Here is a 26,277-nt window from a genome sequence, read left to right on the forward strand (position 1 = left end):
AGGCCCACATGCTTTAAGGGTTACCTGAGTACCAAAGCCAATAAATGGAGCTGTCAGGGAATACTTTAATAAATGTACACACCCTAGCCCCCGCAGCAACAAAATCTCAAATGTTGTTTTAAAGCATAGTAAACCCTTTCCCTGCACCTAATTTTGCAAACAGTTCTTTTGAAATATATCCAAGAGTAACAATAAGTTTTGAATCAATTAAGTCATTAAATCAATCATATTCCTTCTTTTAAAGTTTAGAAATATTTATATTTTAGGTAGACAGCTTTAACCAACTGTCTTCCTCTTGATCTTCTTGTCCATCAACTATAAATAAAAGTAAAATGAATTTTAATGAGTTTGTCGACTTTGGATTAAGAGAAGTGAAATACATGTAAACACATAATAAAACGTCCTCTGAACACAGCCATTTGAAGGCAAAGGGTATTTCTGTTAAAGTACCTTTATCTAATATATTTTAATGTACAATGTCAATAAATGCCTATATAAATTAAATATGCTTATAAGGTAGATATTTCACCTAATGTTTTTGTAAATAATGAATTTTTTCTTTATTTACATTTACTTACATCAAAAAACGTTTCAACTTCTCTGTCCATGAGCTGTGAAAAGTGAAATAAAATATAACTGTAAATGCTTACATCAGGAAAAATGTATTCCTTTCAAAAACAGACATTTACTTGCATATATTTACATTCATCAAGAATGATTCCTTATATTTCTAATTGAAATTAATTGTATGTCATAGCTCTGTAGAAACTGATAGGACTTAAATCTACTAGCCCTGTTTATCGATTGGTCTAAACTAACAGCGACCTAATAAAAATCATGGACTCTACGAAATAAGCATGATGTCAGACTTGCAAATTCGCAAAGGAAAATATGGCTGTTTCTTTAAGCTAACGTTCTGATATACATTGGCAATAACTTTAGCTAATTTTACTTACTTTTAACAATCCATTTATCAAGAAATATGTTAAAGAAAGATGTAAATATAAACAATAAAATGTTCTCTTTGATGATTCATGTGGGTTATGAAGGTAACGATCATTGCAGATCTGCAAAGTTGCCACCGTTAAATATATCAAAATGTATCACCAAAGAAAGCATTTTATTGTCTAAATCTATACAAATACCTCTTCCTCTCTTAAACATGGAGATTCTTCTTTCGAGGTACACAAATCTGGCAGCTAAAAATAATGACACAACACAAGTTAAGGAATTCATGGAGAGACTACTCATGAACCAGCATGCTGAGTAAGCACCTGAGTTACCTATGTCAGTGGAGCGATGGTACATACCTATGTTTGCAGTGTATCATCCCAAGAAACCAGACAGTGTGCGTATTGTATTCGACTCATCTGCCAAGTTTCAAGATGTGTCCTTGAACAGTGTTTTGTTTCAAGGCCCTGATTTGTGCAACAGCCTGCTTGGTGTCTTGCTAAGATTCCGAAGAGAAAAGATAGCGGTCACCATGGACGTTGAGCAGATGTTTCACAATTTCAAGGTCCCAGAAGACCAGCGTCGTTACTTACGATTCCTGTGGCACATGGACAGTGACTTAGACCAGCCATTGGTGGACTTTCAGATGACGGTTCACGTTTTCGGCAATAGCCCGTCACCGGCCGTGGCAACGTTTGGTCTCAGGAGGGCAGTTGAGGGATCTCCAGAAGATGTGAGGGATTTAGTATGTAACAACTTCTATGTGGATGATGGCCTTTTATCCTGCGCAACTGAAGAGGAGGCCATTAGCCTTGTGCATCGTACCAAGGAAGCACTACAAGATGGCGGAAACATTCGACTTCACAAGTTTTGCTCCAATAGCAGGAGAGTGTTAGATTCATTTGCCCCAGAAGACCTGGCAAAGAACTTGAAAAACCTTGACTTTGGATCGAATACCCTTCCAGTACAACGCAGCTTGGGATTGTTATGGAACACTGAGATGGATGAATTTACCTTTAAAGTCAACACAGTAGAAAAAGCATACACTAGACGAGGCTTGTTGTCTACTATAAACAGTGTATATGACCCGATTGGCTTTGCCCAGCCTGTCGTCATCAGAGGCAAGTTACTGTTACGAGAGATGATGTCTGTGACGACAAATGCGGACTGGGATGAACCGTTGCCTGCATTTCTGCATGATGAATGGTCATCATGGGTAGATTCCCTGAGTCACCTGGAAAGCTTTTTTGTGCCGAGGAGTTACAGCAGTTCCTTTGTCAATGCCACCAGACGTGACGTGCTTGTGTTCTGTGATGCATCAAAGGACATTATTGCTGCTGTGGCATATCTCAAACTTCAGGAAAATGACACGTCAAGCATCAGTTTCTTGCTTGGAAAAGCCAAGGTTGCCCCCGCCCATGGGCACACTATCCCTCGGCTCGAGCTGTGTGCGGCAGTTTTAGCAACCGAAATTGCCGAGATTGTGAGAGATCAGCTGAACATCCCACCACAAGACTTTCATTTCTTTTCGGACAGTCAGATAGTACTTGGCTATATCTCAAACGAAAGTCGTAGATTCTATGTGTACATGTACGTGGGAAACAGAGTGGCACGCATTCGTCACTTCAGTATGCCAATCCAATGGAAGTTTGTTCAATCTGAACTTAATCCAGCAGACGTTGCCACCAGGCCTATACACCCTTCTATGCTGCAAGATACAAGCTGGATATGTGGACCAACCAGCCCGCTCAGTGCTCCAATTGAACACTTTGAATTAGTGGACCCAGGGTGTGATGTGGAAATTCGCCCAGTGTTAACCAGCAACAAGACAGACATAATAGATGTAGCACAGTCAAATCATGAGACAAAGCCACCAACTTGTCAGACAGAAGTATTCTCTGAGAGGTTCACTAGATTTTCCAAGTGGGACAGGCTTATACGTGCAGTCGCCCGTCTGAAATTTATGATTCGACAGTCTCAGAAAAACATTGACAACTTACCTGATAGTCCCAGTGATTCGTAACTCTTGTTGAAGGAGAGTAAACGTTCCATCATTGCGTCAGTTGAGAGAGATGTATTCAGCACAGAATTTCGATGCATTGAAAACTGCCTGGACATTCCACATTCTAGTACTATCAGATCTTTATGCCCAAAAATTGGTGCAGATGGACTGTTACGTGTTGGTGGACGGTTGAACAATGTGTCTGTTGATGTGCTAAACGATAACATGCGCAACCCTATTATCCTATCAAAGAACCATCATGTTAGTTATCTCATCATACGTCATTTACATCAGAAGGTATTCCATCAAGGTAGACTTTTTACAGAGGGAGCTGTACGTTCTGCCGGATTCTGGGTAGTGAACTCAAAACGGATCACCACTTCAGTGATAAGGACTTGCGTTGTATGTCGTAAACTTCGGGGACAGCCAGGATGGCAGCATATGGCGGATCTTCCAGAGGATCGTTGTGAACCGTGCCCCCCATTTTTGTATGTGGGAGTTGACACTTTTGGCCCATGGCCAGTTGTGCATCGTAAAACAAGGGGTGGAAGTTCAAATCAGAAAGTCGGAGCGGAATTGTGTGACTTGACCACGAATTGCAATAAAACGTCTCAATGCATTTATGAATGCAGCACTGGTAAGTTCATCGATGACCTCAATATGAATAGCTCGAGTTACAAGGCAGGTAAACAATATTGCCCAACGTGGAGAACGAAATTCGTTGGCGCTGTAAGCGATCTCTCCATAAATGCGGAATTCATCGAAAATGGTCCTGTTTCCGAGTTCCTGTCAGATTCCCGGATTGTGTGGAAATTCAACCCTCCTCACGCTCCACACATGGGAGGAGCATGGGAGAGACTTATCGGTGTTTCAAAAAGAGTTTTGAATGCCATGTTACTTGATCACCAGCAAAGAGACATCACACATGATGTACTGACCACATTGATGGCAGAAGTGTGTGCTATTGTTAACAATATACCATTAACAGATGTTTCTAGTGATCCGGAAGCACCTACTCTACTTTCCCCGTCGATGCTGTTGACAATGAAGACAAAACATGATGTTAAACCTTTCCCTTCATTTGGTTCCAAGGATGCCTTAAAAACTACCTGGAAACGTGTGCAAGTGATGGCAGATGAATTCTGGCATAGATGGAAAACTGAGTACCTCCATAACCTACAATATCGCAGAAAGTGGCAGGGCCATGCTGTGGATTTGAAACACGGAGATTTAGTTCTATTGATTGAAGATGATTCCCCGCGAAACGAGTGGCCCACCGGTATCATACAAAGAACATTCCCCAGCCAAGACGGAAAGGTCCGCAAAGCTGAGGTTGCAGTTTTTAAGGACAATAAACGTGTCACTTCTGTGAGACCAGTCACCCGACTCATAACCCTTTTCGAGACTGATTGACATTTTGTGTACTTAGAATTTGTGATTTGTTAAGTCAAGACTTGTGTACCACGACATGAAGTTAGCTCAGTATATGTAGAATCGGATTATGTTACTACAGAAGTATGTAATGCTGAGTTAATTATATCTTGTAATTTTTTGGGAGTTAAGTGATTTCTGGTAGAAATCAGAGGGGGAGTGTGCTGCTCTCGAAACGGAATAATATGTTCCGTCCGGTTTGGTTTTTTTTGTTTTATCGGTAATGGCAGCCATGAGCTTGGCCTGCTGTTTTTGTTTGCATCATTTTCTGGAATTCGGCCTATCTAAGGATTTTTCACCCTCTCACGAAGTCTGGAATAAATAAACAGCCGATATACATCACACTATGCCTTAGATATGTGTGACGCTTGTTCACTTTTAAAACACTGTATTTTCAATTGGTATATAATTAGTACATTTAATTTGTTGTGGAACTGTGGAACACATGACGAGGGGTTTCACCCCCCATTTAAGACTCCAAGGAGTCAGATGTTTGTATTGTATTGTATGGATTGTTGTAAAACGATGGGCTGTATTGCCTAATGTTAAATTTATGAATAAATAATAATGATTTGATAGGGTAATAAGCCAGGTGTAAATTTCCAGGCACCGGCCATACTCGAGACGGATCATGAAGTCTTGTTAATATATTGTGCTACAAATCAATTAAGTTAATTATGTAAAGTTAATCTTTACCTTGACTACTTTCCATACAATCATATACCATAATCGTTACTCATTATGATAATAAGCCAATTTTAAGTGTTTATATCCCATGATATTGAATAATGTTATGAACATCCTTTAAATCAACTGCATGCAATTGATACATTAATGGTAATTCTTGAAATAAGCATTTAGAATGCATGCATGGCAGCACTCTTCTCAAGACAAGTTTATGACTTTGGAAGATACCATTTATGCATATTTGGAACACATCACACCTGCTTCTTGCCCTCCTGATGAAGAAGATGATGCATGGGGATGTTTTTAAAAAACTTCATCTTCTTTCAAGACATAAAGTTTGTTGCTTTCAAGTTGTTGAAAAACATCTTCATCATCTATTATACACCCATCACTTAAAACAAGCCGAATATTTCCTGTTTCTTCGCCTAATTCAAATTTTGTATTTACTGAAATTGAAAAAAGACTCTGGTATCATATTAAATGACTCTGTTATCCTATTAAATAGAGTACAGATGCACATAAACAGTACTCTAGTACATATCATACATATCATTATCAATAATTATCATACATCTAATTTGAACTTTAAAGTAATTAATGATGAATTCCTTTTTAGCCCTTAAGTACGGGAAAAAAGATTCACCAAATTAATTATGACGTCGTAATGATCCAAGCACCGAATAGACACTCTGGCATCATTTACCTTAAATTTATCACTTACCCTGCTGATATACTGCCTTCGTCGTAGTCTTCTATGTTTCCTTCTTCTTACTCCATCTTCATCCAAAATTTTCACTATATCTCTTGAAATGGATCTATTTTACAAAATCAATATTTTTAAAGAGCAGTGTTACAAGTTTAAAATAAAATCACCATCATGCATGGAATTAAAGATTTTTCAAATGAAAATGGACTTTGTTGTTCATCATGTTTATAAATTAACCATTACCTGGTTACATTAAAATGGTGTTTCATTTTCAGAGTTCTTCTTGGGTTCTCTGAACCTGCACAACCATTTTGTATCTCTATCTGGAAGAGTTCATATCATTCATTGTCAGAAATCTGTTATTCCAAATGGCTTAAAAGTTGTGGCCATATCAAAACTATATGTATTTGAACCTCTTTGAAAAGAAGACTTCAATATATACAAAGACTTGAAATTAGACTAAATATCGTATCTGGAAAATGTCAGCATTTATTTTTACCTTAAGTAGAGAACTCAATACATATCATATTTCTAGATGCATCTGATTGCTAATTTGTTGACCATTCAGCCTCTTTGATTGTCATACATAATACTTTATAGATAAATATGGTGGGGTTTTTAAAGTAGCTTGTTGCAATTATAAGTACTTCACCTAAATCAATTTCTGCAAGCCTCCTTTTCAAACCAAGTCTAGGGAGTCAATTTCTAACTAGGCAACTATAACTGCATAAAATGAATAAATATCACATTTAATGATAAACAAAGGCTTCTATTAAAATATTAAACAGATATAAAGAATCACCCACCAGTTGTCCCAGGGTCTTTGATATTGTAAACTTATTATATATAGGGTTCTAAAGAAACTGATTGGTTTTAATGTACATGACCTATTTATTAATAATATTCAGACTTTTTTAACCCGGCCATGTCACCTAGAATTCGGTTAGGGTCGTCTATTCTTAGAAGCTAGGCTACCATCTGAATGTATGAGTACCAAGCTTGTTATTTAGCAAATAAATATTTCATCATAAATATTTCATCCAAACTTCCAAAAATTCAGCTGACAATGTTTCTAAGTCCTTTGATGCATGTCCTTTAAACCAGTGATTTTTCTACACTGCTTGGAGCTACCACTGTAGAAAGCTTAAAGTCAGCGACTTTTTGTCTGTTTTACATGAAATGCGAAATTGCATGAAGGTAGCTAAATAAACCTACTTCAGGTAGGTAAATAAAGCTATGTAGGTAAATGAACATGAATTCACCATTTCCTCGATTTGTGCATACATTCCCGGCCAATACATCAATTGTTTGGCTCGATTTGCAAATTTTTCGATACCAAGGTGACCTGTGTGGATTTTGGTAAGCATCTCCTTTCGCAATGTGACAGAAATGACAATGCGGTCTGTTTTTATGATGATTCCATCGCATAAACTCATCTCTGTCCGTATATTCCAGTATTCTGATATTTCCTTATAGTGTATGCATAATTATTTGCTATTTAAAACCACAGTTCCAGATACAAAGTATCCCCGCCCTTCATGTTCCGCCATGACATTAATTAGTCTAACAGCGTTCCGGGGCACCATGTTCTGTAGGTTCTTTCAACTACAATTTTAAAATAAAAAATCGCATCAAATTAATCCATTTTGTTTATAGCGGTTTTTTTAAAATGATTCATAGATTCCCGATTGAAGGTATCTGCCTGCGAAGTTCTATCCAGTTTTCTCACCATAGGTCGTGCTTTTGCAAGATACTATTCAAAAGTAAATCGGGTAATCAAGAAAGGAATGGGCACATCTTATTTAAATTAATATTTGCCATTCTTAATCTCTATGTATACCCTTAATACGATTCTTCTAAATATATATATGTACCTAATAATTCAATATTATTTCAACGAAGCATATATTTTGATACAAACTCCTGCGTATAAACAACCTTACTTTAAGTTTTGCCATTTTCGGCTAGTTAATCTAAAGTAAAAGTAGGTTTTAATTTTATTTCCCAACAATTAAGTAAGTAAAAAATTTATTATAGTGACATATGTTATAACAAATTACAAAATGTTAAACAAAATAGATAATGAAACACCCGGTCCAATGTCACTGCAAATACAATAATAACAGATATATACATATTAAGATTATTAGAAATTCATTTACAAATCAATAAATCAGGCGAAATATCATATAGTTTTTTTTTAAATGATAAAATATAATAAATTTAACTTAAATTTCACAAATCTCTCCATTTCTTTTCAGACTGGTTACCTGTACCGGTCTGTATTGTTTGTTAGGGAAAATCTTCGCAAGATTATCGTTTGATATCGTTAGAGTCCTTTCGTTAATTTCAATGAGTTCGCTACAATAACAAATTTATAAATATCAGTTTGATAGTACATGTATGTAGACAATTTGTTTATGTTTATTGGTTTATTTTTTTTTACATGTTTAGTGAAATTAAATCATTCGAATGAGATATTTTAATAAGCTTTCTTAATATCATTTGAATACTTCACTTTGACAAACGTAAAAATGTGTCATGGCAAGGGCAATATTGTTAAAAAAAATTAAAATAATAAACATTATTGTTATACTTTCATGTTAAATACTGAAATCTGATTGGTTAAGACGCAGTTAATAATATTTACTATTACCCTCAGCGTTAGCAACGCACTTGGCAACGGGTAACATTAAAAAATGTTACATGCGCGAAAATTATGCGCGTACGGTTCGCTGTAGAATTCACGTTATTTCTATATAAAAGCAGTAAAATTTTCTTATAAATTTTAAAAAAGACATCCAGTATAACAAAATAAATAGTGCCTGTTTGGGAGGATAACAGTTGAAATTGACACCCCTCGAAAACCATTGTCAACCCCCGCTTCGCGTCGGTTGACAATGGTTTTCTCGGGGTGTCAATTTCAACTGTTACCCTCCCAAACAGGCACTATTTATATAATAATGTAATAAAGATCAGCATTATTTATATAGTATATTAAAACGGAAAATGCATTTAAAAAAATAGAAAGGCAAAAATGTTGCTAGAGAAAAAGAAACTAGTACCTGGTAAAGGACAGAGACTCAGCCACCCCCTCACATGGTTCTTGAAGAGTCAGCTCTGTGCATTCATATGCTTGCAATTATAAATCAACATCAATATTACAGTCCGATGAGGCATCAATATAGCATCTTAATATGAAGAAATTCGTTTAAAATATTTGAATATTGTACTTAAACTAATAGAATTCATTTTATTTTCAAGCAATACTTTTGTCTATATGTACTGATTTTACAGTGACTTTTTGATAAGAAAAATATTCTGACGAGACAGTGTATGCATTTTACCTCGAACTTTGTCAAAGGGGTGGACGCGTAGCACCTCTGCTTATTGAAGTCGTTACTGGGGACTATGTTGCGGACAATAAACATGTCCCCAGCAACGACTTCAAGGTCTGTCTCCTTACTCCAGAGGGTAAGGAGAACAGACCGACCGTCCATAGAGAGCTGTACTTCCCTCCTTTGCGAACCGGTCGCCACCACTCCCTCTCACCAATCTAAAGTAAGTTATTAGAATAGTACTCACTTGTACATACTCAAACAGACAACGATGCAAATGATATTTACGCTGACGCTTTTTACTTGGACCAGGCCAAGCAACAGTCGCATGTTGTTGGATAGTGACAATGGTGTATGTTTTAGGATTGAAAAATTCATTTCTGATTTTTTTTCCTTTTTCGTCATTTGGAATACTGTGTCCATTATCTACAAAATGTATTCAGATAACTATTCAATATTCGTATTATTTACATTGATACACATCCTCTTGTCGTGTGTGTGTGTTTGAGCGTTTGTGTGTGTTTGCCATTATTTAGTTTTTATGTATTATAAATGTTAAAATACTTTTGAAGAAAAAGGGACGCAACTCCGTAAAATAAAATACTTACGACCGAGTCCCCTTTCAGCTCAATGCCATATGTAGGGTGGCAGGTGGCATTTAAGAGTTTGTACTGCTTTCCAGGAATTAAACTATGTATGTTTGCTTTCCTGAAACTGGGAATGTTTTGAACAGCCCCCTCCCATTGAAGTACCGCTGGCATGTAGAACTTTATGTTCCGGCCAGAGGAGTCAAAGCGGCTCTTTATTGTTCGTTCCGTATATTGGTGTAAAATGTACACTATGAGATTCTGAAATTAAAGAAAAATGCTATGAGTAAATATCTAGATAAACGAATGAATAAATACTTCAATATCACATATATATATTTATATTTAACACTTAGGAAATGATTGTTATAGCATGTTATTAAAGAAAATGTATACTTAAACTCTGCTAATCTGGTTGGCCACGTGCTAGAATTTAACCGATCTTTGAAAACAGCTTACAAATCATTTGGCTTATTTAAAGCATTTTCATGTAATTATAATTGATTTCTTGCAAATAAACATGAATATAATAATTCTATAGCCTATTCCGTTAATTGAAGACATTATTGTGGTCCACAACGCTAACGCTTGACATCTTGGTTATCTCAGACCACCCCCTTACTATAAGTGTACCATAAACAACACAAATATTTCTGCATATATTTTATTATGTTCCAGGCATCACAGATATCATTAGAAGACAATTAACATTGAAATATGTTAAACTATGTAAACACACAGGCATTCAAAGCAGTACACTTCAGTTTAATAAAGTCCCGTTTTATAAGCAACGTGCCACTTTTAATCACATAGATAAATGAATACATAACATTTAAAATGAAACAGCATGGAAAAAAAATAACACTTGGGGTCGAGTTCTTTCCACACTTCTTTGATCCATGTGCAGATGGTGTCAAGATTGGGTTTCGGCATGCGTCCCTGACCTGTGTATGTATGCTTGTCACGACACATCCACGTATTCCACTTCTGTCTAAGTGCAACTTTCATGCGCTTGTTCACGCTGACATCGATGGGCTGTAGAGCACTAGTCATTCCTCCGGAAATAATGGCAATGTATGTCTTGTGATTTTCTTTCAGGATTTTCTCTACTGCTTCGGATCGATGACAGCGGAACGCATCCAACACTAACAGGCCCCGGTCAGCACCCGGTCGTCGTCCTCACACTTTCCTGATCCAGTCCTTCGTAATGTCATTGTCAAACCAACCGTTGGGATGCACATTCACGGAGATTCCATTAGGAAACTGAAGTTTTGGCATTGTCTTCCGCTTGAACACAACTGTCCCCCATCAGGGGTGCAGGCTATCATCACGGTATATCTGTTCTTCTCTTTGCCCGTTGTCTTGGTCGATACTGTTGATGCTCCTGAAAGATTAAAAAATTATTCTTTTTGAAGAAGGTATAAAAAAACGAATTGTTTACTGCATGCCTTGTAAGGTTTAGTCAAATCCGGAAGTAGAATAAGAACAAAAGGGAAAGCAATCGATAGTATATCGGGGATCATGGAATTTAAAGACTTACTCTTGTAAAAGTTAGTTTTAGAAATAGCCATGTTGTGTTCTAAAATGCACCTTACAAAAAATATTATGTTACGTGGGGCTAGCAACACTGCTCTGCCTTTCCAACAGAAACGTATTTTGTGTTGTGTGGTTTATTGAAAAAAAATAAATGATTGTGTTACTATGTTTTCGTTATTGTTTTACTCAAATGATTTTTTCAAGTGTTTAATTTGCGGAATTTATTTTTCCGAATATAACGAAATTTATTGCGAACATAGCGAACATTAATTACGTGAGTTTATTTCCTGTTATACAGTTTACGATACTGGAAGCTTTTGAAAACTATACAGTATCGATCCGAATTAACCTTACATCAGGGGAGACTCAAAATAAACCCCGAGTTTACTTTTGGGGTTTACTCGGGGTCTGTTTTTTTTTTTTAATTTGCCTCTTTGGGTTTTACTATATTTAACTATTTAGGAAAACAACCCACCAACTTTAACTACTTCGGGCACGTACATGATCTTGAAAATGATGCAAGATTGTCATCAGATATATAATGTGCATTTCAGAGTCATGATTGTCAAAACAGGACAATGATAATTCATTGCAAATATTTGGGTTTTACATGGAAAGAAACTATAGCCTCTTTCTAAAACTAGGTTGTCTTTCTTGAACTTTGTGAACTTCCGGTAGGTACAAAGTTCCGAGTGATCTCTGGATTCAAGTAGATATATCAGTTTATGATGGGGAAATTATATTGCTGTGCTACAAACTGTCATAATTACAGCGGGAAAAGTGTTAACAACCGAAAGGTGACTTTGCATAGATTTCCTGTCAATAAAAGACACAAAGGTATATGGAAAAATCGTATCAGCCGCAAGAACTGGAAACCAACGAGTTGTTCAAGACTGTGTTCCGAGCATTTCGTCTCTCTCTCTCTGGTCCCACAAAGGAACACCCATTGCCATCTATCTTTCACCACAAAGTATTTAAGACTACAAAGGTAGGTGGTTTTTGTTTTAACATCGCATATGCATATGTTCACAAGTATAAAATAATTATATTACACATGTGTAATTAGGGGCATATAAGTAATGTAGTCTGGGATATAAATTAATCATTACAGAGGTGTACTGGTTGAAATAACAGGTCTCAGAAGTGTGCTTTCAAAGTATAAAAGTATTATTTTCTGCATTCTTGTTTGTGTACCCCCTTATTAGTATATATGGCAGTATTAAATACTATCACAACATAAAATTTCTTAATTTTGTTTTCCACTTTAGAGGATGATCTCATGTTATATAATTAGGAGTAGTACAATTTATGGTTATCAGTAATTTATATCACAATTCTTTTGGACAGATTACGTCAGATATTGATATTTAATATGATCATTTACAGTTTGACCACACACCAGAAGTTTTGAAAGAAGTAGTCGATAATCAACAAGAACATATTAAAGATGGGTCAGGTTCAGAGACTTCGCAGTCAGATTCTGCTGAAACATCGAGCTTCAAAGTTAATTCAAACCAATCAGTGTTGGACACATCGATACTATTGCATGATTACTGTGGCTACATTGACACATCAACCTTATCCCAGCCGAAGAATCAATTCACACAAACTGATGTTCTACAGAATAAAAGTGTTGGGATTCCGAAAAGTGAAAGTTACAGTGATGTTTCTGAAAATAATGATGTTTCTTCAAATATTACATGTGATAAAACAACAAGTACAACCTTTATACCCTTTTTAACCATTGAGGACATAAAACAGGACATCTCATTTTACACTGGTTTACCTAACAAAGAAACCTTTTATTTATTGTTTGAACACCTATCCGTCTATTATAAATGTGAAGTTTCTGATGTTCTCGGAGGAAGACCAAGAAAACTAAGAGAAGTTGATGAATTTTTGATGGTTTTAATGCGTTTAAGACTAGGACTCTTAATTCAAGATTTGGCTCAAAGATTCAACATATCTCCATCAACCTGCAGTAAAATATTTAATGAATGGCTAAACTTGATGTATGAACATCTAGAATTTTTAGTAGCATGGCCAGACCGAAATGTCATCAAAGAAAATATGCCCGACAGCTTTAAACGAAGATACCCAAATTGCCGTGTCATAATAGACTGCACGGAGATCTACACGGAAACACCTCAATCATTATCCAACAAAGGAAGAATGTATTCAGACTATAAATCACACATGACTTGGAAAGTCCTTATTGGAATCAGCCCTAATGGTGTTATTACACATGTGTCGGATTTATGGAGTGGGAGCACATCTGACAAGCAAGTAACCAAGTTATCAAAACTTATTGAAAAATGTGAACCCGGAGATGCAATAATGGGTGACAAGGGATTCCTTATAGCTGATCTGTGCACTCCAAATGGAATCCATCTCATAATACCTCCTTTAAAGAAACATGGACGGCTAACAAAATGTGAAGTAGAAAAAACCAGAAGGATTGCGAATTTAAGAATTCATGTGGAACGAGCAATGGAGCGAATTAAAAATTTTAGAATTATTCAAGGTGTAGTTCCAATATCACTTCATGACAAGATGTCCAAAATAGTGTTCGTTGTTTGTGCTCTTTGTAATCTCATGCCACCTCTTATTCAATCATAGTACAGGGCAGTCAATCTACATATATCTCATTTGGTTCCTCTATAGTATTATACTAAATGTCATGAATTTTCCTAATCTAAAGAAATCCTGACTCCAAGCAAATATGTAGTGACTGCAATGTTATTATGATTTCACTGTTTTATGAATATGTCTATTCCTTAAGAATATGAAATAAATAATAATTCCATGTATAATTGTTTTATTTTCATCAAACATGATCACAATTTAAAATAATGAATACAATTTGCAAAATTTTGAAATATCTCATTTGCAAGGTAGATTCAATGTTTTATTGCAATTTTTTTAACATATAAATAATATACATTATTACCAGTACATAAATCTTTGATTGTTGTCGTGCTAAGATTTTAGTGTTAACAGAGTTTTTCTTAATGCATCATTTGAGAACAGAATTAAAAAATCTTTACCCATCACTATAGTGTTGTATATTAAATGCATTGAAAAAATACACAACACCCAAGAAAAACCTTACTAGCTTGCATATGGGTTAAAAAAAAATGGATTAACTGTCATGGCCCAGTGTTTACAATCTAAGACCCCGTTTAACTCTGTCTGAAAAAAGTTCAGGTAACACTGCAGAGCAAAAAAAAGTATTCAATTTTGGTAACATAACATTTTCCCAAAGTTCTTCATCATAGAAAATTGTTTCAAATTCTAGACCTTTATTTGTCCATACAATAAAGTGACACCACTTTCTTTGTGTAATTGCCATTTCCCCTTGGACCTGGTAATAATATGCATGGTTTTTCTTTAGTCGTAACTTCTTATTTTCATCTAAATAACAGAAAAAATTGTCACTTAAGGCTGCTTCTTTTGGATGCACATCTTTAAAGCTGTACGGACACTTCACTTCAATTACACCATGGTAAGGGTTGCAATGCGGACAGTACACTAGTCCATCAGGGCTTGCACCTAGGTGGGGGAGTGCTTCCCTAACAACTAATCCAGTCTCCTGATATGTGAGGGGTGGGTGCAACTCCCTCGCCTTCAGTAGATAGCTGTCTATAGCAACTTTCTCGTGCTCTCTTCCCCATTCAACCGCTGTATTAGTGAAGGTTGGACAGTATCCAAGAATATATTTCAATAAATTATCTGGTAATGTTTCTGATTTTCTACGAACAATTTTACCAAAGTCTGAGGCAGTTAGGCGTCCATGTCTTGCTTCTTTCCATTTTGGGTTGATGCTTTGACCTATTGTCATTTCATTTATGATTTCACACTCTTCTGCAGAAATGTAAAGAGACTCAAAATATTGCATAAAATGTTGTTGACAATTTTCTGAAAACAAATCAACATTGTCTTTGTAACAAAAAGATATTTGATGAAGTTCAGGTATTGCTCTTTCAAAAACTGGTGCAGTTTGTATTTTTGAGAAGTTTTTAAGCCACCCAGCCATTGGATTAATTTTTTCCAATTTTTCTTTAAATTCTTGAACAGATGGTAAGGTTAGGTCTGCACTTTTATCACTGACACTGTAAGAAGCTTGAGCACTGTTGTGTTTTTCTGTCTTTACTTTCTTAAAATTCATATCTTGAGCCTTTTGGGGGGAAAGATTTCTACTGCGTGGTTTAATCCACCCGCATGCTTTGGATGTTGGAGCAATTTTACCAGTGTGCTTTTTATCTGTAATATCCACTATTCCGTATAGCAATGCTGCAATATGGTTGCAAGCTCCCCCTTCTCTAAAAGTAAATAAAAGAATTTTCTTTATGAAGAGAAATAATTAAAATATGATTTACATGTGCACAATTGCATAGTAAATTTCATCCTTTATGAAAAATATAATGAAAGTTTTTGTTATTATATGCTCAGTGTCATGTCAAATTTAAAAAAAATGCTTGTAAACACTAATTTATAATTAAATGTTTTACTGAATCAACAAATATAAATAAACCATGAGATACTTTTATAGGATATACCATGCAGTCATGGTTTATGCACACTCCTCAGAAAACTCGAAATTTTACTTTTATTAGTTTTACTTACCCTGCAACACAATTGCATTCCGCTGTGTGGACTCTACCAGTGACTTTTGACAAGCACACCCAGGTTCTGTATGCTGGTTTCTTGTTTTTATCTTTGGTAGGAATTGATGGTAAACAGTTACATTTTACAATGCAATGTGAAGAGTCTTGCGAGACTAGATTAAGTTCGATATTCTGAACGTGACCTTCATCATAAAAAATTCTGGCTTTTAATTGACGCCTTGCAGACTGTTGGTTTGAATCAAAGGTACGTTTACTTAACACAAGATAGTTGTAAACTTCGTTTTCCGTTAGGTCAGGGAAATGCTCACAGTCCGTTACCCAACCTTCTGTTAGATGCGATGGAACCGGTAAGTTTTCACCGAGCGGCGTGATTATTCTATCCTTTAGCGATACTACCAAATTGTCGCTAGGCCTATCGTTGTTCAGATCCAATCCCAATTCCTTCGCTCCCCTAGCTCTTCGTACAAGTTCCGGTTTATTTCCAAAAGTTGGTTGCCGACACTTTTTTAAAAATTCAATCAGTTGTTTTTTTGTCATTTTATCAAAAGACTCCATATTCTGTTTTTTGTATACACGTACACTGAATGGCGCCAGCAACTTTACCTACCGGAAGTAAGTACCTCCAATATTGGAGAGTCAAATAGGGGAAGTAACTAGGTTATCGAAAGAGGCTATAGAAGAGACAGCCATAAAAAACATAAGTGCTCAAAAGTAAAATGCACAAAATGTAACCATAAAGGTTGAATCTCAATGTACGTAAAAAGAAAACCATGAAATCTGAAATAAATGTTTCCTTAGATCAGGATTCTTTTAAAATGCTTATCGTTAGAGTCTTCAACGTTAAACTGCCACCACTCACAATATTTTCCCATTATAAACCAAAATATGTCAAAATGACATCTCTTAAAAATACTTTGCAGGTTATATTAATCAAATATCAAAGGCAAAAAGTGTGTTTGCTTACTGGAGATACATATGTAGCTCTGAAAAGAGTCTGTTAAAGTGGAAGACAAATTGGGTCAAGCTTGTCATCTTCTCTAATAAATTTACTTAAAACTTTGTCGTGTTTATCCTTAGGAGTAAGGAAAGGCATTGAGCTTCCATGAAGGAAGTCATTAGCGACATCTTCCTCTGCGGAAGCTGTATCCAGGTATTGAACAAGCGTCTGGTAGTTGATATCCATGTCCAAAATATGTCCCGGACTCTCGATGAGTCGCCATAATGGAGCGGTCACAAATTTTGACAGCAAACAAAGTATTTTGGCACCAGCAAGGTACAAGGGCTCTTCGGAATCATATTTGACTGCTTTCAATAAATCATTTGTCGTACCGTGTACATTTCTCAGAAAATGGTGGATATCTTCATGGTGGAAAAAAACCACAGATCGTCCAATCATCACAATCATGTTGAATCGGTTATGTTTAAACCTTTGAATATATTTTTTTTTCTCCTTTGGAATTTAAGTATGTTTTCCATTGAAGAAAAACGTCATTTTTTTTCATCCTCCCCCATCGCAAAAGCTTTGCTGCTTGTTCTCAAGAGACGGAGAGTGCCACTTTCTGCCTTGTGGTACCGTTGCAATTCTGGCTTTTCAGCAGACCCAATCAATTTTCCATCTAAATATTCTATTTCAATTTTTTGTTGGCAGCTTCACAAACAGCCGCTATGCCTATAAGCAGATGTAATCCACAGGAAAAGTTATTAATTTGACTACACAATTGTTGTTCATTGTCAGTAAGACTGTTGAAATTTAGCTGTATTTCTGGGAATATTTCATTCTTGTATTGCTGCAACAATTTATTAAAATGTTTTCCGTGCTGGCTCTCTCTATCTGACATCGTGTTGCGGATGTTTGTTAATAACTCCATTCCAACAGTAGATCTCATTTGTTCTTCTTGTTCCTCCTGCATTTTACAACATGAGTATATATCTCCCAGTATTTCGTTCAGTGAGTCTAAAGTGCATTGGCCACTCTTTTTGACCATTTCCCTTAGGCCTAGTAGGTAAGAATTTATGTCCATGTCAGTAATGAGACATGTTTGATATGTATGCCCATATTTGCGAGTTTAATCTGTGTAAAGAGTAGTATTGGATTTTGAGGCAGCCATTGTCCCCAAGTGCTTTTGGGATATTGCGAGTTTTCTATCATTAAATTTATCTACAGCTGAGCGTGAAGGAAGTATAATAGGTAATTTCCCACATAAACCTGCAACCTCTTCGATGACTGGTCAAACATTTCTAAAAGCAACTTTAAAGTTAGTTAAATTCTCAGCAATTGTTAATCGCAGATAATGGCCACTTTCTAGCACAAAAAACTACTTCCTAGTACTGACAATAAAAAAAAATTGCTCATAAATGAGTGGCATTCTAACATTGCAAGCTATGAATTAAATCATAAAAAAACTAGAAAACTGACCAGTCAGGAAGGGCCCCGCTATGACAATTAATATAGAGAAGTGAAAAAAACTTTGAATTCCATCCTCTTTATATTAACAATGATGAAAAATAAATGCCCGTCATAAGATGTAAAGAACTGCAAGATCTCATGATTTGTAGTTGGATTTTCATCCAACAATGAAAGTGTTTTTTTCTTGAGCCTTAGTGAGGGGATAAAACACACAAGTTGGATAAAAATCGTATTATACTACAAATCATATGAGATTCTATTAATCCCATGTTTTATACACCACAATCAATGTTTACACTGTTTAGAAAACTCCACATTATTTTACTTCATTATGCCTACGCAAATCCCGTTGTAAAGTCACAACTGTGGGATATCCATGGGATAAAGGGGGTTAACATGGGATGAAATAAAATTTGTTAAAGAAAACCAGAGAATTGATAGCAATGCAATGATACCTAGGCTTTGCCTCAACTTCAAACAAACATCACTTGCAGACATATGTGTACGGTAATACGTATAACAGATAAAGACAGACCTTAGATTTTCTGAAACAGGCAAGATAATTAATCTCAGGGGTTTAATTATCCTGCTCTCATCCATTTATTGAATTTAATCAGGGCTTACAGAAGGAACATTTTCAGGTACTATTCTTAAGTTTCCTTTAATATAAACATAGCAACCAAAAACAACAACAACACCAAAACATCCATCAAAAAAGAAAAAAAAAGAATCAAAAAACTGATATCTAATAAAAAAAAAATTTTAAATTTATTGTAATTCATATATTTTTTCTTATTTTACAGAATATAAGTATTTGGACTAGAATGAAATATATTCTTTATCAAATACCATCCTTTAAACTGAGATGTAAAAAATATTAGGGTGCAGCTCATGGATTTGCTTCAAAACAAACATCAGTGCAGACAAAGGTGTTCATTAATCTTGATATGACAGATAGAGATAAGCCTCTAAATTTTCTGCAGCAGGCAGGTAATTAATCCCAGGGGATTAATTGTTCTGCTCTCTCATCCTTTTCTTCTTTAAATTTACAATAAGATTTTTTTTCAGAAATGACAGAATGGGGTTTTTATCTGATTACCTGTTAAAATTAACAGCATTAAGGCAGAAAAAAATAAAATAAATAATTCAAAAATGAAATAGTGTGAAAGGTTAATTAATCCGAAAGGACAAATATTGCACAGCCTTCTATGTATACAATGGTAACATTCTCAGCAGTTATCTCTCTTTACCCATTCATTCTCAGCAGTTATCTCTCTTTGCCCATTCATTCTTATGCATAGTTAGGAATCTACCCCACCACCCCAGCTCCAAACCAGAAGACATAGAGAACCAAACTTAGCATCAAAATATGTATTTCTGCCTACTGAACTACCATACCAAATTTGAACTTGACTGGGCAACCATAAAAAAAGTTATAAGAAAAAAACACGAAATTTGTGGACGGAAGAGTGACAGACGGACGGACAGAAGGACGGACGGACAGAGTGATTACTATAGGGCACCCGCAAATCTTTGCGGGGCCCTAATTATATCATTTAAAAAATCCAGTTGCAAAAAAACAAAACAAACATTCATAATTTGTTTCTGGTGTTCAATGTTGATTCTCTATTTACTTTTCAACACATGTTTGTAAAACATGTTATTTGCACTAACGCAATATTTAAATCTGATAGGTAGCCTCATGATCAACATTTGAATCAGTTCCTCTTTGTCATCAACTATCAACTCTTCTTGTAAAATAATTTCAAGCATGCTTTTAAATACAGTTGTCTTGAAAATTTTTTTCTCTCCTCGCTTGAACAGAAAATTTACACGAAATGTTTTACTGGAGCTGCTGGTCCTTTGGCATACTGGGCACTCTCCTTCTACATATTTTTTTTGTCGACAAGCTGAAAAAATCCATAAATAAACAAAATTATTTACCAGAATTTATCTCGTTTTACTATGTGGTACACCTTTTTCACAGAGAGTTAGTTTATTTCATTAAAATCCTTATTTATTATTTTCAAACTTCCTGTAAAATTATCATCAATTTACCTGCGTTGTCACAACAGATGTAAACATCAACATCAGTGAAGTCAGTAAGAACAATTTCTTCAGGTGTTGTATTTTCCAGTTCTTCCGAAAAATCTGGATCAAGGTTCGCAAAACCAAAATCTTCATCACTAAGGTTTACTTTGTTGTCAGCAACAAACTTAAGGATAAAAACTTATTAAATTCAGGTTTTAAAAAAAAGAAGTAACTAGAAAACTGACCAGTCAGGAAGGGCCCCGCTATGACAATTAATATAGAGAAGTGAAAAAAACTTTGAATTCCATCCTCTTTATATTAACAATGATGAAAAATAAATGCCCGGCAGAAGATGTAAAGAACTGGAATATATAGGATCTCGTGATTTGTAGTTGGATATGATTTTCATCCAACAATTAAAGTGTTTTTTTCTTGAGCCTTAGTGAGGGGATAAAACACACAAGTTGGATAAAAATCATATTATACTACAAATCATGAGATTCTATTTATCCCATATTTTATACACCGCAATCAATGTTTACACTGTTTATAAAACTCTACATTATTTTTACTTCATTATGCCTAGGCAAATCCCATTGTAAAGTCACAACTCTGGAATATCAAAAAAATATCCAATGAGTCATATCCACGGGATAAAGTGGGTTAACATGGGATGAAATAAAATTTGTTAAAAAAACTAAGAATTGATACCTAGGCTTTGCCTCTATTCAATAAAACTATCATAAATCATTGTGTACGGTATTTTAACCCCCAAAAATATGAATATTATATTTCAAATCCATATTTCAAAGAATGTACACAATACTACACATCATTCAAAATTGACCTTAACTTCAAAACAAAGTTCATTTGCAGACACAGGCAGTGCAGTAATTAATCTCAATGTGACAGATAAAGCTTAGGATTTTCTTCCTGTGGAAGGTTAATTAATCCCAAAGGACAAATATTGCACAGCCTTCCATGTATACAATGGTAACATTCTCAGCAGTTATCTCTCTTTGCCCATTCATTCTCAGCAGTTATCTCTCTTTGCCCATTCTTCTTATGCATAGTTATGAATCTACCCCACCACCCCAGCTCCAAACCAGAAGACATAGAGAACCAAACTTAGCATCAAAATATGTATTTCTGCCTACTGAACTACCATACCAAATTTGAACTTGATTGGGCAACCATAAAAAAAGTTATTAGAAAAAAACAGGAAATTTGTGGACGGAAGAGTGACAGACGGAGGGACGGACAGAGTGATTACTATAGGGCACCCGCAAATCCTTGCGGGGCCCTAATTATATAAATATCTGTTTAATTTAAGACATTATTATTAAGATTACCTCACAGGAAGATGTTGGGCAAGTTGTTAGCTGTTTTCTTGTTTGAAACACTTTTGGGTAAACATTTGTGACTTTAACAGTGTCCCCAACATTAAATGGACTCAAAGCATTCTTGTTGAATAAGCAAACTTTTGCGACACTGCTGGTGTCTTTGATCATGATTGATTTCACTGCTAAACTACCCTATAAATTGGGTACGTTTTCTCCTGGGTACGTTTTACTCCAGCATTCAGAAAAACCAGCTAAAATCATTTCGGCCCCCTGAAGTAGAATTATGGCGGAACTTGCGACCAAAAAAGTAAGAGTTGTTAATACTTGTTGAAACCTTTTTTATACTGATGTTTTAATTTGACATTGTCGAAATTATATGTTTTGTTAATTTACAAACGCGTGAGTGTGCAAACGAATGCATGATAATAAGATTGCAGATTTATTTAATTAAGTATTCCCTGCCTTTCTCTCTCATTCTATAATATATGTATCATCAGTTTTTACTACATCGTGTTTGTTGTTGTTGTTGTGCTTTCTTTTTTTTGCTTCAGGACGTACAATTTACATTTAAATTGTGTCAATAGATGCATATATTCATTCGTTTCTCTAGATATTTATTCATAGTATTTTTCTTTAATTTCAGAATCTCAGAGTGTACATGTTACATCAATTTACGATGAGAACAATTAAGAGCCGTTTCGACTCATCTGGCCGGAGCATCAAGTATTATATGCCAGCGATTGTTCAGGGGGATGGGGCTGTGCGAAATGTTTCCAGCTTCAAAAAATCTACCATTGAAAGTTTAATTCCTGGAAAAAATTACAAAATTCTGAATGCCACTAGCCACCCCACATTTGGCATTGAGCTCAAGGCAGACTCAGTCGTAAGTATTTTTATTTTACGGAGTTGCATCCCTTTTTCTTCAAAAATATTTTAACAGTTATAATACAACAACAAAATAATGGCAAACACACACAAACGCTCAAATACACACACACACACACACGACGAGAGGATGTATATCGATGAAAATAATAGGAATATTGAATAGTGATCTAAATATATTTTATAGATAATGGACACCTCATTCGAACTGACCGAGGAGGAAAAAAAATCAGAAATGATTTTTTTAATCCTACAACCTACAACATGGCTAACGCATCGTCATTGGCTAACAGCACACGACTGTCGCTTGGCCCGGTCCAAGTAAAAAGCGTAAGTGTAAATATCATTTGCGTCGATGTCTGTTTGAGTATGTATAAGTGAGTACTATTCTAATAATTGATTTTAAATTTAGATTGGTGAGACGGGAGTGGTGTCCACCGGTTCGCAAAGAAGGGAGGTGCAGCTGTCCATGGACGGTCGGTCTGCTCTCCTTACCCTCTGGGGTAAGGAGACAGACCTGGAAGTCGTTGCCATGTGGTGACATGTATATTGTCCGAAATATAGTCTCCAGTAACGACTTCAATAAGCAGAGGTGCTACTCGTCCACCCCTCTGACAAAGTTCGAGGTAAAATGCATACACTGTCTCGTCAGAATAGTTTTTGCTATCAAAAAAGTCATTGTAATATCTATACATAGAGACAAAAGTATTGCTTCAAAATTAAATGAATTCTATTTAGTTTAAGTAAAATATTGAAATATTGTAAACGAATTTCTTCATATTAAGATGCTATGTTGATGCCTCATCAGACTCTAATATTGATTGATATTGATTAACAATTGCAGCCATATGAATGCACAGAACTCCAGGAAACATTTGAGGGGTTGGTCGAGTCTGTGTCCTTTGCCAGGTACTACTTTCTTTTTCTCTTAGAAAGGTTTCGTTTTATTTTTTTTTAAATGCATCTTCCGTTCTTAAACTACTGCTGATGTTTATTAAATTGATTATGTTTATTGTTTTAATTTCTTTCGAACATAATTTTTCTTGCCATGCCACCTTTTTACGGTATTAAAATGATTTTAAAAGAGAGCTTTTAAAAATATCACATTTAAATGATTTAATTTCATTTAACAAGGCAAAAAGAACCCAATAAACATAAACCAATTGTCTACATTCATGTTCTATCAAACTGATATTTATGGATTTATCATTGCAGCAATCTCATTGAGATTAACGATATGATGCTGACAATATCGAAGGACAACCTTGCTAAGATTTTTCCAGGCAGACAATTCAGTCCGGTACAGGTTACCGGACTGAAAAGAAATGGAGAAATTTGTGAAATGTAAGTCAAATTTATTATCTTTAATCATTTTATAAAGCAATGTGATATTTCGCCTGCTTTATCAATTTGTAAATGAATTTCTAATAATCTTATTTTTTCTTTTCAGAGATGTGAAGAAGGCCAAGATGTGAGAAACTGTGAGAGTCATTAAAGTACCTTGATCCAAAGGAGTGGGGGGGGGGGGGGGGGGGGTCGGCACTTTAAGTTCAGTTACTTTAAAAACAAAACATGCAAAATCATTTTGGACAATATTTTTTATTCAGATATTTGGTGTTTTTTCATACTGTTTCCCCTATTTTGTTAATGTTTATCCTTGCATTTTACGTTTCAGTGAATTAAGTTCATAATAAATTTGCATACTAGGATCAGGGTACTTTAAAATGTATGTATGAAATGAATGAGTGAGAAGAGACTATTTATGTATTTCAAAATAAAAAAAAATGAAAAAAACTGAATTATATTTTATTTTGATGAATTTGAGAATGCATCGTTTTCGCCATGAAACATTTTCATTGTTTTGCAAGAAATAAGGATTTGTACACTATTCGGGGAAAACTTGCTTACAATTGGCGTTTAATATTTGTTAAACCAACATGGTAACATAATACCTTTTTTACGATCACGGATATAGTAAAGGTTGAATTTGTTTGGAAAGTCTACAGTTCCAATTTAAATTGTTGCATGACTTTTACAAAGATATATGTACTGTTCAACCAAACATCTGAATTCTCAACTTGTCAAGTTGCAAGAGATATGAAACTATACATTCTGTTAGACTGGTCAATAAAAGGTGCGCCATTAGCTGCCGATCTGTAGCTCTTCGGTAAAATCCGCGTTGACATGCCTTGTGGCTATAATTCCTCCTACGCTAAACGCTTGCAATTTATGGCACATAAAACTGAGATAGTTCTGGCCCAAAACTATTGCATTTGTGTATGCCGTAAATTGCAAACGACAAAATACATAGCAAAATGTACGTAACTGCGCTCGTGTAGTTTAAAGAAAAAAATATATTTCATTCTGGATAAAAAAGTGAATATTAGGAAGAAATGTATATATCAAAAGTTATGGTGGTCGACTTAAATTGCGGATGTTTTTAGACATTTCTATGAAACTAGATGATATCCCGCGCAAGTGCGGGAATTAACACGTTACACATAAATATGATACAATGTTTATAATGATGAACCTTGGGGGGGGGGGGTTGTTCATTTTTGTACATGCTTTGTCCGAAATTTTTCTTAATTGCTTTCTTAGCCTATTCTTTTAAATTGAAATAAAAACAAAACTGCATGGCTGAATATTAAGAGTCTCGCAGCTAATTGGAAACAAAAAATAACAAACATTTTTATTTTATTTCAAACACGTAAGTGGGTATTTAGTGCGTCGTATCTCCTAATTTTGTTCTTTAAGTCAAATTTTACTATTATTTTTACCATTCTCCCAAAACAGAATTTCAGTAAAAAATAAACCTGTTGTGAATAAAAAAAAACTGAGGAGGAGGTCACCCCCTCCCCCAATTCAACTTCCCCGTTTTATGCATACATCATTCATACTGCAGAATAGACTGTTCATGATTTACAAATTAATGTATAATGTTTACTACTCTACCAACCTGTCGTGCTGTAAAATATATGAAATTAAAAAATCGCTAGCGTACGCATCTTTATTACGTTATTTTAAACCAAAGTTGTCAGATCCAAAGTATCTGTCCGATGGCTTACTCGCCCTACATCTTCCGCCTTGACGTTAATTAGTCTACCCGCGTTCCAAGGCACCCCGTTCTTGAAAGTTCTTTCCATCAAAATTAAAATCGCATCAAATTGTTCCACTTTGTATAGTAGCTTTTTTGTATTAACCAAAGATGTCCTATCTAAGGTACATGTATCTGCCGGTAATGCTTGATGAATTGTTTATACTGAGTATTTGCCATGACGTTCATTAGTCAAACCGCGTTCTTGGTTACTCCGTTCTGGAAAGTTCTATTCCATTCTCTCGCCAGAGGTCGTGCTTCGCAAGCGTTCTATCCATCAAAACTAAAATCGCGCATTCAAGAAAAGAATTGCCTTGTTTTATTTATCCAACATTTGTCGAATCTTAACTTCTATGTATACTGCAAGTAAGTTCCCAGTAAAGATATTCACTCTTTGCGTAATCATACAATATCATTTAATTGTAAGCATGTATTTCAATTCAGATTTCCACTGACTTGGATCCACCAAAGCGTGTCCACCACCTAACTCTCATTTTTGCTATTTCGGGCTGGTTTATCGAAATTGAAAGTAGGTTTTTAATTAAGTTTGCAATAACTACTTATCAGGTAAACTTCAATTATAGCTTACGGACATCATATTTCTTGTGTTGAAATACCAAATGTGTAAGCAGTTACTCTGGTACAGGC

At 35.3% G+C, this 26,277-nt stretch overlaps 3 protein-coding genes, 1 long non-coding RNA gene and 1 pseudogene across 4 annotated transcripts in view; 2 read left to right on the forward strand and 3 right to left on the reverse strand.

Annotated features, from left to right (window-relative positions):
- Window positions 1-348: 348 nt before the first annotated feature.
- LOC136274014 (uncharacterized) overlaps window positions 349-26,277 on the reverse strand; it is a 278,101-nt gene continuing 252,172 nt past the window's right edge. The window contains exon 3 of the long non-coding RNA XR_010712270.1: window positions 349-611. This is a non-coding gene — a long non-coding RNA (uncharacterized lncRNA). The remainder of the gene's footprint in view (window positions 612-26,277) is intronic.
- On the forward strand, window positions 11,899-14,051 carry LOC109619033 (uncharacterized). Its single transcript, XM_020068225.3, has 2 exons — window positions 11,899-12,226; window positions 12,625-14,051. The coding sequence occupies exons 1-2, from the start codon at window positions 12,080-12,082 to the stop codon at window positions 13,855-13,857; spliced, it is 1,380 nt and encodes a 459-aa protein (XP_019923784.3). The 5' UTR covers window positions 11,899-12,079; the 3' UTR covers window positions 13,858-14,051.
- Window positions 12,989-16,540, reverse strand: LOC105339271 (uncharacterized). The gene is made up of 2 exons (XM_034476464.2): window positions 15,865-16,540; window positions 12,989-15,560 (listed from the first exon to the last, which is right to left on the reverse strand). The coding sequence occupies exons 1-2, from the start codon at window positions 16,419-16,421 to the stop codon at window positions 14,402-14,404; spliced, it is 1,716 nt and encodes a 571-aa protein (XP_034332355.2). The 5' UTR covers window positions 16,422-16,540; the 3' UTR covers window positions 12,989-14,401.
- Window positions 16,520-18,771, reverse strand: LOC136273595 (uncharacterized; annotated as a pseudogene).
- LOC117685242 (uncharacterized) lies at window positions 22,192-24,051 on the forward strand. The gene is made up of 6 exons (XM_066079978.1): window positions 22,192-22,530; window positions 22,720-22,862; window positions 22,945-23,158; window positions 23,377-23,441; window positions 23,748-23,876; window positions 23,983-24,051. Exons 3-6 carry the CDS (start codon window positions 23,075-23,077, stop codon window positions 24,005-24,007), a joined length of 303 nt encoding a protein of 100 aa, XP_065936050.1. The 5' UTR covers window positions 22,192-22,530; window positions 22,720-22,862; window positions 22,945-23,074; the 3' UTR covers window positions 24,008-24,051.

The sequence above is a fragment of the Magallana gigas genome, chromosome 1 (genome assembly GCF_963853765.1).
Source record: "Magallana gigas chromosome 1, xbMagGiga1.1, whole genome shotgun sequence".
In the NCBI taxonomy this organism is placed as follows: Eukaryota; Metazoa; Mollusca; class Bivalvia; order Ostreida; family Ostreidae; genus Magallana; species Magallana gigas.

Excerpts from the sequence above, each read along its gene's own strand:
- LOC109619033 (XM_020068225.3), top strand. The coding sequence starts at position 12,080 with ATGGAAAAATCGTATCAGCCGCAAGAACTGGAAACCAACGAGTTGTTC. Across the intron at positions 12,227-12,624 it reads AAGTATTTAAGACTACAAAG|TTTGACCACACACCAGAAGT; the intron begins GTAGGTGGTTTT and ends GATCATTTACAG.
- LOC117685242 (XM_066079978.1), top strand. The coding sequence starts at position 23,075 with ATGTATATTGTCCGAAATATAGTCTCCAGTAACGACTTCAATAAGCAG. Across the intron at positions 23,442-23,747 it reads GAGTCTGTGTCCTTTGCCAG|CAATCTCATTGAGATTAACG; the intron begins GTACTACTTTCT and ends TTATCATTGCAG. Across the intron at positions 23,877-23,982 it reads AATGGAGAAATTTGTGAAAT|AGATGTGAAGAAGGCCAAGA; the intron begins GTAAGTCAAATT and ends TTTTCTTTTCAG.
- LOC105339271 (XM_034476464.2), bottom strand. The coding sequence starts at position 16,421 with ATGGAGTCTTTTGATAAAATGACAAAAAAACAACTGATTGAATTTTTA. Across the intron at positions 15,561-15,864 it reads GAATGCAATTGTGTTGCAGG|AGAAGGGGGAGCTTGCAACC; the intron begins GTAAGTAAAACT and ends ATTTACTTTTAG.